Source organism: Macrobrachium rosenbergii, chromosome 12 (genome assembly GCF_040412425.1).
Source record: "Macrobrachium rosenbergii isolate ZJJX-2024 chromosome 12, ASM4041242v1, whole genome shotgun sequence".
Classification (NCBI taxonomy): Eukaryota; Metazoa; Arthropoda; class Malacostraca; order Decapoda; family Palaemonidae; genus Macrobrachium; species Macrobrachium rosenbergii.
This window is the reverse complement of record NC_089752.1, coordinates 108,046,452-108,058,891: the sequence shown is the minus strand read 5'-3', so window position 1 is coordinate 108,058,891 and position 12,440 is coordinate 108,046,452. Positions and strand designations below refer to the sequence as shown.

The window sequence follows — 12,440 nt, the reverse complement described above, 5'->3', positions numbered from 1 at the left end:
ACTGAAGACTGGATCATGAAATGTAGGCTATTGGGCCAAGCATTGGGGCATTTACAGCCATTCATTTATCATGTAGGAAAGGTAAAGTGATTTTGATCCTTCTATAAATCCTCTCTCAATCTGCTTTAAGGTGCCTACCCTGCCTTTTCTTGAGCTACTTTGATTACCGTTTCCATGACCAAGGAAAATTAAACCTCTTCGTAGGTTAGCTTTGTACCGGACTTCACACAAACATTAACATCCTTAAAGAACTTAACACAGTTACTGGTTCTTCCAATTTGCACTTTCGACTTCTAAATGGTTAATGGGTTATTTTCGCGGTAGTTAAACCTCTCAACTTCCTTCTCTTGTAGAATTTCGTCATTTACACCAGGCTCAGGGAATTGGTGAAAACTCTGGCAAAACACGTTAGGTGATTCCAATGTAGACTCCATCCCATAAAACGACTTGACTTTATGGTATATATGCAGAGCAGCTGGTGTAACAAGTCTTATGGTGGATAAATTTTATCAGAACATTTGTACAGGTAATGCTGATGACACCATATATTTGAGGGCAACTCGAGTCAGGGTATTCTCTTCATTCGTTGATTTTAAATATAAAAAAACTGCTGTCCTTCCTTGTATCAATCAACTGAAAGCAGCTTATGGCACTAAATGCAATTCAGGATGCTATCACTAATAGAATAAGGAGCGTATTTCTTATGTATAAAATCAGGTCATGGTTGTCACCAAAACTACTGAAGATACTTTCTGCAATCAGTATAAAGAAAAACATAAACCTTTCTTTTCCAACAATAATGAGGATGTAGAACACTGTGCAGAATTACAACTAGAAAAGATTTCCGTGGGACTAAATATTTTTATTTTCTTAGTTACCTTCAAGCAAATGTAATTATTCATGTTCTTTTTCAAATATTGTAACTAACTTTTTCAGGAAATTTTTATTGTAAGATACAAAACACCTTTCTATCTTGGCTTAAAATATATTTTGTTTCCTTTTACAGTTTTATCTACAAAATATGATTCCTTAGCACATGATGGTGAAATGTCATTTAATTTAACAAACAATGAAATGATAACATGAATATGATATACCATGGCATTGGTCCTACAATAGTAGGGAGTAGCAAGAAAAAAAAAAGTTCTGCATACCACCAAGTACAAAAATGAAATGTCTACACAGGAAAAACAAGTGGAAAAATGTAACTATAATACCATGTACCTTTGAAATCTAGTAACCTGGGACAATTCAATATACTGGTAGTGATAAAATATTCTCTCCTTATCAAATAGATCCTTTCTTCTTCAACAGATACTCTGATCAAATCAAATAAACTACAACTCTAATAAAAATCTTTTCCAGATAAAAATTCTTCAACACCTGAATCATAAAGTTTTTTGTAATCTTTAACAAATTTAAAAAAATAAATGCTACAGCATGCCATACTCTTCAAAAGCAGCACCCAATACTCCTTGAAAAATAAAAAGATTTCCATTATACAAAAAAATTTAAGTGAACTTAATAACTTAAGAGCAAAGCAAAAACCCATGACGGCATTAACAATCTACTCCAAGACTTCCCATTGACCTTGGCTGGGCATCAACTCGAGGCCCAGAGTCATCCAGTTCTCAGCCTTCACCTGACTATACTACAGGGATTGTATAACCACCCACACACAGTGCAGCTTAAACAATATACCACGAGTCTGCAGAAGCCAGCCATCTCCCCTTAGCCTTTTGAAACATCTAACTTGCAAAAGTTTAGTAAAATACACACTGCCCTGGTGACACAGAATAACTCCAATTCAGAAACTGAAGATGGCTTAGACCAGTCCAACGTTCTGGATAGGTTTTAGGGTAGTGGCAGCGACTGTGGCTGTGACAGGTTCCCCCCACCCAGCACACAGGGTAATCTTCACTGGGTACATAAATGACCCTAACTGAATACACCCATCTCTGGTGATAAACACCTAGATTAAATTATATTGCACCTTATGCTTAGTAAATCATCACTCCAATTCCAAATCATCTCTCAGTCTCTTTTGAGCTTTCCCAAGGTTAACCACGACAGTGTGCGGGTTGCCATGCTTTCCCCCCGGGTCTGAAAAATTATTAACAGAATGATCCACAACTGCATCCATTATTCTGGCTGCTATCTTACTGCCAGAACCGTGATCTGGTGGAAAGCCTCCACCAGAATCGGTCTTTGTTAGCTGCGGTGGAAAGTCATCGAGAGGTGGGACGTAGTATCCATTGTTCTTGGAGAGTGTACGCTGGCGCTTTGTAGCTGGAGTGTAGTCGTGGTCAGTGAGGGCTTGAACCAATGGGCTGTCTAAATCAGAAGCAATTTCATCATCAAGGGTCTCTAAAGCCTCGAGGGTACTGGGGACAATAGCACCACTTCCAGCTTCCAACAAAGTACGATGACCTAAAAACAGACAATCATCCATGTTAGAAAAACAACTGAAATGGAAAAGTATCAATTATGATTTATGTAATTAAGATACCTGAGAGCTCCAAATGCATCAGAAGAGCTCAAACTTACACATTATCAATAAAATTTCCAGATATTGCATTGTACGAATGTACTGTGCTACAATGCTGCATTAAATACTTCATTAGTGGAAAAAATCCACACTGATATAAATGTAAATATAGTACTGTATAGTATATCTAAAAATACTATATATAGACGATAAGAGCTTTTGAGAACCTGCTCGATTCCCCATATCTATCTCACTGACTGACTGATAAGGAAGAATCGAGCAGGTTCTAGAAACCTCTCAATGTATATGTGTATAATATTATGTATTTACATATTTACATACAGTATATATTTACTTACAACAGTGGATTCTTCACAAGTTTAGTGACTTGTGATTATGATATTTTTTAAATACTTTACTCATAATATAGCACTGCTAACTATTATATTCTTACCTGGGTTTGATATTTTAGTTGAAGGTAAAGATAATTCATTATCTGAAACTTTTGTATCCTGTCTAAGAGATGGGACAACAAAGAGGGCTGTTGAAAGTATTAACATCATAAGCGCTGTGGAGGCATGCACTTGCGAGCGTCCATTATTACTGCCACCTATGACAGCATTCTGGAATTTTCTCATCTGCACTAGCAACGACTCGTTCTGTGCCTCTAAACTACGGATACGCTTCTGCAGCTGTTGGTTCTCTTCTGTGCAGGCTTTCACTCTGAAAGAAAGAGAGGAGGACTTTCTTTACACACTAACTTGTCTGAGCATCCAGCTATACAGAAAGCTCGGAAAAAATGTCATACATTTTCTCAAGTTTTCAAAGGACATGCAACAACCCAATACAGGTAGTCCTCTACATACAAATCAGTTCTGTTCTGAGAATTGGTTTGTAAGTTAGCAAGCTTGTAGTTAGCCTATGGCATATACTACAGCACTGTAATAAAACTATCAAGAAAATTCGATATTGGTCCATAAAATTAAGCCCATAATAAACAAAAATCTTTACTTTCCTTGAAAAAGTGTCAATGAAAAACATAAAATGATGTTTATACTGTATAAGCCACATAACATGTGGACATGTAAGTCTGTAGAACTGAAAGTTTGTATGTAAAAGATTAGCTGTGTTGAAATTCAATGTATGATCAGCACAAAAGAGCATGTTCTAATTTATGACAATAGTTTCCTTTCTCCTGTAACATCTGCAAAAAGCAATAACCTTCAGATATTTCAACTGGCACCCAAATCCATTACAAGGATTCAGTTTTAAGTTCATTAAAACATGCATGAACAAATGAAGAATGTTATTTTTTTTTACTCTTAAGGGTTAGTCTTGAAAACCAGTGCCTATCATAATTTCAAGTGCAATGAAGGATCCACTCAATGAGAATGTGGGGCTGGGGTCCTCATTCTCACTGAGTGGATCCTTCATTGCACTTGAAATTATGATAGGCACTGGTTTTCAAGACTAACCCTTAAGAGTAAAGAGAAATAACGTTCTTCATTTGTTCATGCATGTTTTAATGAAGTTAAAACTGAATCATTGTAATGGATTTGGGTGCCAGTTGAAATATCTGAAGGTTATTGCTTACTGAAATATCCCCGATATGTTGATACAGTATGTCTTAATACATATTTTACTTCCTCTTAACTATTTTGATGCTTTTGGTAAACGACATGTTCATTATAAAATATGAAATACAGATGTATCCACTGCTTAAATTTGAAAAATACTTCTGTTTAATACAATATTACACTATAATTTTCATTACTGACTGGCAGCAATATTCCAGTTTTCCAACGAGTCTGTTTATACAGTTATGCCTAAAAAATACACGTTAAATACAGTAAGGTTTATGATGCACATATTATCAACAAATAAACCCACGAAAAAACCGGGCTCTTTGGATCCAGATTTTATCATTGTGCTAAAGGCAAGACAGTTCTGATATCTCATTTTACTTGGTAACACTATGCGACCCTAACAGTCTTCCAGAATACTGGGCCACTGCCCTACAACGAACCGCATCATAACACTCACCTGTCTTCCAGTCCATCTATATAATCTTTCTTGCGTTTGCGAGAATCTTGTGCCGAGATCTTGTTACGAATCTTGCGGCGGATACGCTTCAGTTCCCTCTCCTCGTGCTTGGTTAGTGGGTAGTGGGTGGGCAATGTGATTCCCTCTTTCTTCAGAAGCCTCTTCTCCTCATCTGGGTCAAAGAAAAGAAAAGAAAATTGGAACTTGAATGTCAAATGTAGGCCACAGGCACAAGCGCTGGGACTTTTCAGGTCATTCAGTGCTGAAAATAATGGTGAAATAATTGTTAGGAGAGAGTGGAAAGTGAAATGGAAGAGAACATGGACGAAGGTGTAGTAAAAGGAATAAAACTGGTTGCAGCTAGGGGACGCCGCAACGAACCTAAGTAATGCCTATAGTACACCCCCGAGGGGAGGTGGGGGGGGGTCAAAGAAAAGAAACTAACATCGGGATACCTGCAATTTACAGCATATATTATCGGAAGCCACTCAACAACAGGGAACGTTCGGCTATACGCATTTAAAGCGTATAGTAATACAGCACAATACCCTAAATTTGAAGAGTTAGAAATAGCACTAAAAATGGGAATCTTATTTCTTTCAAAAGATCTGATGGAAACTGAATTCTACTGATGCTCCCTTTATATTCAAAAGTTCCCCCGAAAGACTGATAATCTAGACGACCTAACAGGCTGACTTGTAACTTGGATACAATGTTGTACTATAACACTAAAAGAAGACGTTCCTCATTACGCACGAACGTAGTTTCTCCATAGCCTCTTCTACTCCGTTCCGTAAATATTTACGCCACGCTTCCGCCAAGGTTCATGGTGCCCACGTGTCCACCGAGTTCATTGCACTACTACTACCAACGACTTTTCTCTCTCTCTCTGTCTCTCACACACACACAAACACATTCCAGGCGTGACTGAATGGCCAATGTCAAAAGGTTCGAATCATGGACGAAACACATGAGCTTATCATTTATAATTCTCCTTCAGTGTACGTTATTCAAAAAGAATGTTTTTTTTATATTAAATTATACTTATGGTTTAATATTTGTGATGATGAAAAAGGTTACGCGCGTTTAACTGCCAAATTCGCAAGCATAAACACTGCATTAAACAAGCTAAGAGGATATCAGGTTTATTTGTTCACACCTAGAATACACCGGTAATAAAAAATCTAATTACAAAGTACAGAAAGACTATCGCGAATATTTTACAGGATCTTGACACTGTAGCCAGTAGCGCCTACCTGCATGGAATGCCAAGTCCATATGACTAACGGTAAACTTAGGAGCCACGCAAATGCAACGCAATACCATAATTATTAATCTTTCCCGTGCAATAACTATGTCAGACAAAACGGAACTTGGATTTCCCTTCCCTTCCAAGTAATGTAACCTCATTAGCCAAAACCTGGGACCTGTTTAAAGTAAAGGAATGAATCGTTTAAATCTACAGCATTATCTTGACGGAAACCGATATATTTTTTATCAAATTAAAACCTTCAGCTACGATAACTAGCCGCAAAACTACCGTTATCAAACGGATATTTAAAACAAGAGGGATATTCAAGATTTTGGAAATATCCGTCAAACTTTAATCTCATATTAAAAGGCTTCGTCACTCTTACGCGGATCAAGCTGAGTCTAGAGGTACACATGGCGTCTGAGTCGACTCCATACCTTACAACAATTAGGCGCAAGTCCTTAAGTAATTTTCCTTACGCAGCAGACTATGGCATTTATTGTACTGGAGCTCAACATACAACTCTTACATGTAATGATTACGCTACTGATAGGAAAAATAAATATGCGTTATTTCTAAAAGTACATCATTCAAACCCAACTACTAAGTAACAAAATGCGACCACGTCGTTTTGAGAAACGGACCAAGCTTCACTTCTTCGCTGTGAAATAGTGTCGTAGGTCTAACGCGCAGGAAATACCGGTGTAACAGAGAGGCCTCTTGCAGAAGAATTCCTGACGCTCCGCCAGAGAGCGATGACCTCAGGACGCCCGCACTAAGAATGGCGTGTTCGGTCTCCCAGCAGAGCATCAATTCTCAAGGTCGCCGATTCCATGCCATATAAAACCAAGCCGAACTCTCTCTCTCCCTCCCAAGACAATGAACGCCATAATTGCCCATGGAAGCGAAAACAAAAGCTTCCCTTAGTCCTACATCGCGTGATTTCAAATGAGAGATGTTCGTTTCGTCACGGGCGAAAAATAACGTACGCTGAGACTCCACTAACGGTCCGGCAGAAAAGGGGTGGCTACGTCGAGCTTCCAGGCCATATTATTACGTTTTTATTTGTTTGTATTTTTCTCGGTCCATTCTGTCTAAGACGCTCTGTAGAAAACGAATGACCGCTGCGAAATTTATGGAAACTAAAACTCACACTTATTTACTTTATAACGACTTTAAATTTGAATTCTAATAGTAACTGAAGCTATCAGGGCGAAGAACCAAATAATTATGGATGTGATTCATCGGGTAGGGAGTGTCCGTAAGCTTGTGAACAGGTGTCTCCATACCGAAGACCAAATTGGATTTTCGAAAACATTGAAATGGCTTCATATTTCATTTAAATGCATATGTTCACGGCGGAGAAGATAAATGCACACGTTTGCTGATACAGGTATGATAAATTGCAATACATATTTAAAACACATACGGGGAAAGGTAAAAAAAATATCTTCTTTTGATATGCGTTAAGCATGTCGCCACACACACGTCTAATTGTTTGCTTTGCATCACTGTATAGTAAACGGCTTATGCTGATAACGAGGGCACTTTCCTGATAGTCCCACCCTTCCTAATATGTTTTAGAAGCACTAATGAATAACTGGTGATAATATCGGATAAGCCAATATTGCACGCAAGATAGGAAGCGGATGGAGCAATGTGTTGGGAGGGGTCAACGAGCTCTCGATGAGTTTTCGACAGCGCAATGACCCATTCTTTACATGCGAGTGTATCACATAGAAAACATTTCTCCTCTCACCTCTTATCTGGCATGCATCTTCCGTTACCCCGATATTAATGTAATTTTTCTTGGTTCATTATAACTTTCATTACATCTGCCAAGCCTCCTGAGACTAACGAATTACACAAACATTTTTTCACAGACCTGTCATATATTTTTTCCACTATTTCAAAACATCCGCCTACGACAACATTTATGTACCTCTTAAGTATATCTCCACATTTCGCACCTTTTCAGTTTTAATGCCACATCTACAACAAACAGATCATCTAGCTACACCTTTTTAATATTTCACTCACAATCAAGTCTAGATTGTAGTTCCAAAGAAGGACAAACAACCTTGGCTCCCGCAGACACTACCAAAGAGGACTAGCAATCTTGGCTTCACAGACACTACGAATATTTTCCAAGTTTTTCGCACATACACTGATTTTACTTTACACAGCCTATGACTCGCAGTTTCTCTCATTCTACTATCATCCAATATATTTACTTCCCCAATCATTAAACAAATTAACTGCTTCCATTATCCATACTAACAATCACTATCTTCCTGGTCTCCATTTACTAGCTCAACTGTACTGTTACTTATATTTATTCAAAACCTCCCTTTCAAACATTTTTAAATTCTGTCACTAGTTTCTAAATATCATCACTATCCTCATTTCATAGGATACCATCCACTAAAATAAACCACTCCACATTCCTTTCCCGACTCGTTTTTATTATTAAATGCACAATACACAACTTGTTTCACGACACTTAGACACCAAACACGTCACTCTCTCGTCAACATATTCTGACACACCCTCCACTTTTATCCTAAATACCATACGTGATCAACGCCCTACACATTCTCTCTAATAATTCTGTCATAAGCTTAATATAACCAACACACAGCTTTTTCCCTTCAATGTCGAAGTATTCACATTAAAAAAAATATCTTGGAGACCTGATGACCTCGACAAGACTTTCCACACATTTAACGTGAAACAGATCGCCGGGTAATTTTCTGATCTTTCTTTTTTTGGGTTGTCAGAGAGATCTGGCATTGAATTCAAGTTTCAATAGTTAACGTGATGGCATTATCTTCTTTGTCTTCACCTTTACTCATGTCTAAACGGTGTCGTTGTTTTCCTGTCAGCCTTCTACACCTTCCTCTGTCCAATGCATCCTGACTTCTTAAAACCTTTCTCCCGTATGTCATTTTCTATTTAACTCCGTTGCACTTCAAAATTCCTTTATTCGTATATTGGAAATATCGCTTGAAAATTCTGCCGCTGGTATTACGGATTTGGCCTCAGAATATATAAATTGTATCGAGATGCGAATAAAAACTAAAAATAAGAATGGAATTCTTATGCACAAATGAACTTACAAATCTATGAACATATTGGGGTAAATCAAAACTGCTTACAGCAATTGCGCTGTGGTTATTTCATTTAAGGTTCAACTTGAAACAGCAATACATTTTGCAGCCTTAAAGTGAACTATGAGAGGGGAAGACATATTTTCTTTCCTCTCCGGCGATCCAATTCTTCCTCCGGCTCGAAAACGGGAGAAGTTAAGGAAAACCGGAACTCAATTCTTCCTCCAGCTCGAAAACGGGAGAAGTTAAGGAAAACCGGAACTCAATTCTTCCTCCAGCTCGGAAACCGGGAGAAGTTCTAGGGAAAACCGGAACTCAATTCTTCCTCCAGCTCGGAAACCGGGAGAAGTTAGGGAAAACCGGAACTTAATTCTTCCTCCAGCTCGGAAACCGGGAGAAGTTAGGGGAAACCGGAACTAACTTCCCCTTCAAAGAGAGTTGGCTAAATTTCCAAAACATGACTAACATTTTACGAATTAATATATGCTGTAGGTACGGCTGGGGCATTTTTTTTTTCTTCAGTTCGAAGCATCTCAGCTACTGTGCTCGTTGGATTTTCAGGCTATTAATTCTGTTCTATTACCGCTCACCATCAGAGTACAGCAACACCCAAAATCGACAGATGTTCTGGGGTCTGGCTCTCTGATAAGTAAATTCTGTTAAGTGACAAACTCCCTACATTACAGCCCGTGCGAGAATATTTTCTTGATGTATCTTACGGCTAAAAGCAATTCCACACAGGAGCGTTATGGGGGGGGACACATGCCCCCTAAAGGCACCGATGGTCCCCCCCAAAACTTGGTTTGCTCTCTAGCCTTTGAAAAAAATAATATTACGTGGGTGGATGTGGCACGCCTGTTTGCTGCTTTAACAACTTAGTACAGCTCTTGCATGGCTTCAAAATGCTCCAAATTGCGCACAAATTTCCAAAAATATCTCGGGGGCTTACAGCGTCCCCCCCTACTACCCCCAGCTGATAGGGCTCGCTTCGCGCACCACCCCACCCATACCATAAGATCTAAACCTTTGCGGCCCCCGCCCCCGAAAAATCTGAAATGACGCCAACGATTCCGCATAGTTCCAAACGTAATCTAACCTACACTTTAACCTTAACCTTCAATTCTAGAGATATATCTAAAAATGTATCACCTCTAAAATGGCAGCAGAGCAAAAACCAGTCCTAATAAATGTAGCCGATGAGTACAGAGAAATCCGTTAAGTTGAGGTGTTACCATCAGGTAGACAACGTCTCGCACTGCAAGATTACATCTGCTGTGGTTCACAGCCCAAGAGCTCTCATCCAGTTCATGTGAGCCACATCTTGAGAGTTGCGACAGCTGTTTGTGTATTCGGCGTCTCTTTGTTTCGGGCTATCCATTCATATCACAATATTCACAGCATTCCCCCCTGCATACAGCCAAGATATCCTATCGACGCGATATTAACAGAAATCAAGTCTACACCGAGTGTGATGGGGGGATCCAAGTGTGACTCATCCCAATCACACTTGGGCGAGACTAATTCCGTTATCGAAAGCATGATTAAGACGCTGACCTGTTTTTGCTTGTATCTATTTCAGCCAAGTTAGATTCATTTACTTAAAATATTTTTTTTTATTACGCAGGTAAGCAATAATAGTAACAACAGCAGGAACATTAAAATATTTTTTTTTATTAAGCAGGTAAGCAATAATAACAACAACAACAGCTTAAGGAACAGCATTCACCAGTCATCACTTCGAAAAACAAGAAATACTACTTTCTTGCAAAAGTAAACTGTATCGACAAAATCCTCGACAATCAAGTTCCGTATTTGATTTCGGTGCATTTTGGCGTACTTTAGTACGAGGTGTTTCAAGGTAATTTATGAATACTTCCTAAAGTGTTTTCTCTCGAAAAACCTGTAGATAAAACTTTGACTTAAACGTCCTCAAACCTCATGAAATCTGAGGAGCCATTCACACTTCACAGGCGTTAATGGTTCCCAAAACTTTCTCTTACGAAAAGCTCTGGAAACCGAGCGTTGACGCTCATTTCGATTTTGCAAGGGAAATACAATAGTGCACATTTCGCCGGTAAGTAGTCCTCGCTTGCTTTCTCTCGATAGACTATTTTAAGGGCTACATATTCCCGATTTCGCCACGCCCTTTCGCCTGAGGTGGTGACTCGGAGCAACATTTCTCTGACTGCTGTTTGGAAGTCTAACCACGCCCTTTATGTCCAAGGGTGTGGTGTTTTTATTTTTAAAGGAAGACAGGTTGGCATTTGGTTCAAAGTTGAACAAAACGGTGGTGTCGAAAATGATAATTAATTGTTACACGTTTTCATATTCTGACGCGTCAAAATTTTGAAAAAGAAGGATCAAGGGTCTATTTTTCTTATGCAATTCTGCATGAACATTCCCTAGAGAATAATGGAGTACGCTAACGCATAAACCTTGATTTCTTAATCAAAGCAACTCTAATTAAAGCAACTCCAAAAACGTGGCATGTGACACACCTAAAAACCTACCTGACTTCTTTAAAGTGCGTCAGTATTAGTGATATTTTCCCCCGCCCACCATTCACCAGCACTTGACAGATTTCCAGAGGAGCTAACTGTGCCTTGGTCAAAGAATCTTGGCAACAGTAAGTTACTGTTACCCGACCACAAGCGGATCCAGAAAAATTTCTTGGGGGGGGGAGGGGCACCAATTTTCATATGATACATACATACATATATGTATATATATATATAAAAAATTTTTATTTTTTCCATTTTTATATTTCTCATTTATGTTATTATCTAAACCTTCAATATTATTATTTTGTCATTTTTCACGGGGGGGGGACGTGCCAACCCCCTCCCCCACGGGGGGATCCGCTTGTGTACCCCAGTCAAGTGTCGAACTGTCACCTGAGGTTTTGAATGGACCAAGCAAGTCTTATAAGCTTACATAGTAAACATATCTTGTGACAAGACCACAACTGTGAATTTTGTTGAAGGAGGAAAAATTGTTAGAGGACCATGTTGTGGGAGTTTACAAGCAAAGTTTCTAAGTGTCCAGATTATAGAAGTTTCTCCTCAGTACCTTGGAGTTTTAAGAGATCTGGATGGAAAGTTTAGCGGATTGATTTTTTCAAAATAAAAATCAAAGCCCCTTATATATTTTTTACGGATTCCTTAATAACGGGTATCAAAGAAGAAATATTTGAAAGGTATCATGAGGTCATTCTCGAAGTCAGATTTTAGACTGCTGGTCCCAATGTCTAGAAAGCAATCTTTTTTGCAATGTATAAAATAGTTCTTGTCATTCCAGCCAACAGTGGATTATCCTGGCCATGACTGATAACTAATGGACTGATTGATTGATTGATTTATAGATTTTAGGCAGACATACCAAGCACTAGGGCAACTAAGGCCATTCAGCGCTGAAACGGAAACTGACTGAAAGTTTGAAAGCTGTGACAGGAGGAAAACCTCGCAGTTGAACTACGAATCAATTGTTAGAGAGGGTGCACTGTAAGATGTAAGAAAGAGAATATGAACGGAGGTATAGTAAAAGGAAA

At 38.7% G+C, this 12,440-nt stretch overlaps 2 protein-coding genes across 10 annotated transcripts in view; one reads left to right on the top strand and one right to left on the bottom strand.

Moving 5' to 3' along the window:
• LOC136843853 (inversin-like) overlaps positions 1-12,440 on the top strand; it is a 649,403-nt gene that overhangs the window by 207,603 nt on the left and 429,360 nt on the right. The gene's annotated exons all lie outside the window — the stretch shown is intronic.
• LOC136843847 (uncharacterized) overlaps positions 966-12,440 on the bottom strand; it is a 52,251-nt gene continuing 40,776 nt past the window's right edge. For all 9 annotated transcript variants that reach the window (XM_067112666.1, XM_067112664.1, XM_067112663.1 and 6 more), the window contains 3 exons: positions 4,532-4,703; positions 2,943-3,211; positions 966-2,430 (listed from right to left, as the gene is read on the bottom strand). In XM_067112666.1, coding sequence (XP_066968767.1) covers positions 2,012-2,430; positions 2,943-3,211; positions 4,532-4,703 — 860 coding nt within the window. In that variant the 3' untranslated portion in view covers positions 966-2,011. The remainder of the gene's footprint in view (positions 2,431-2,942; positions 3,212-4,531; positions 4,704-12,440) is intronic.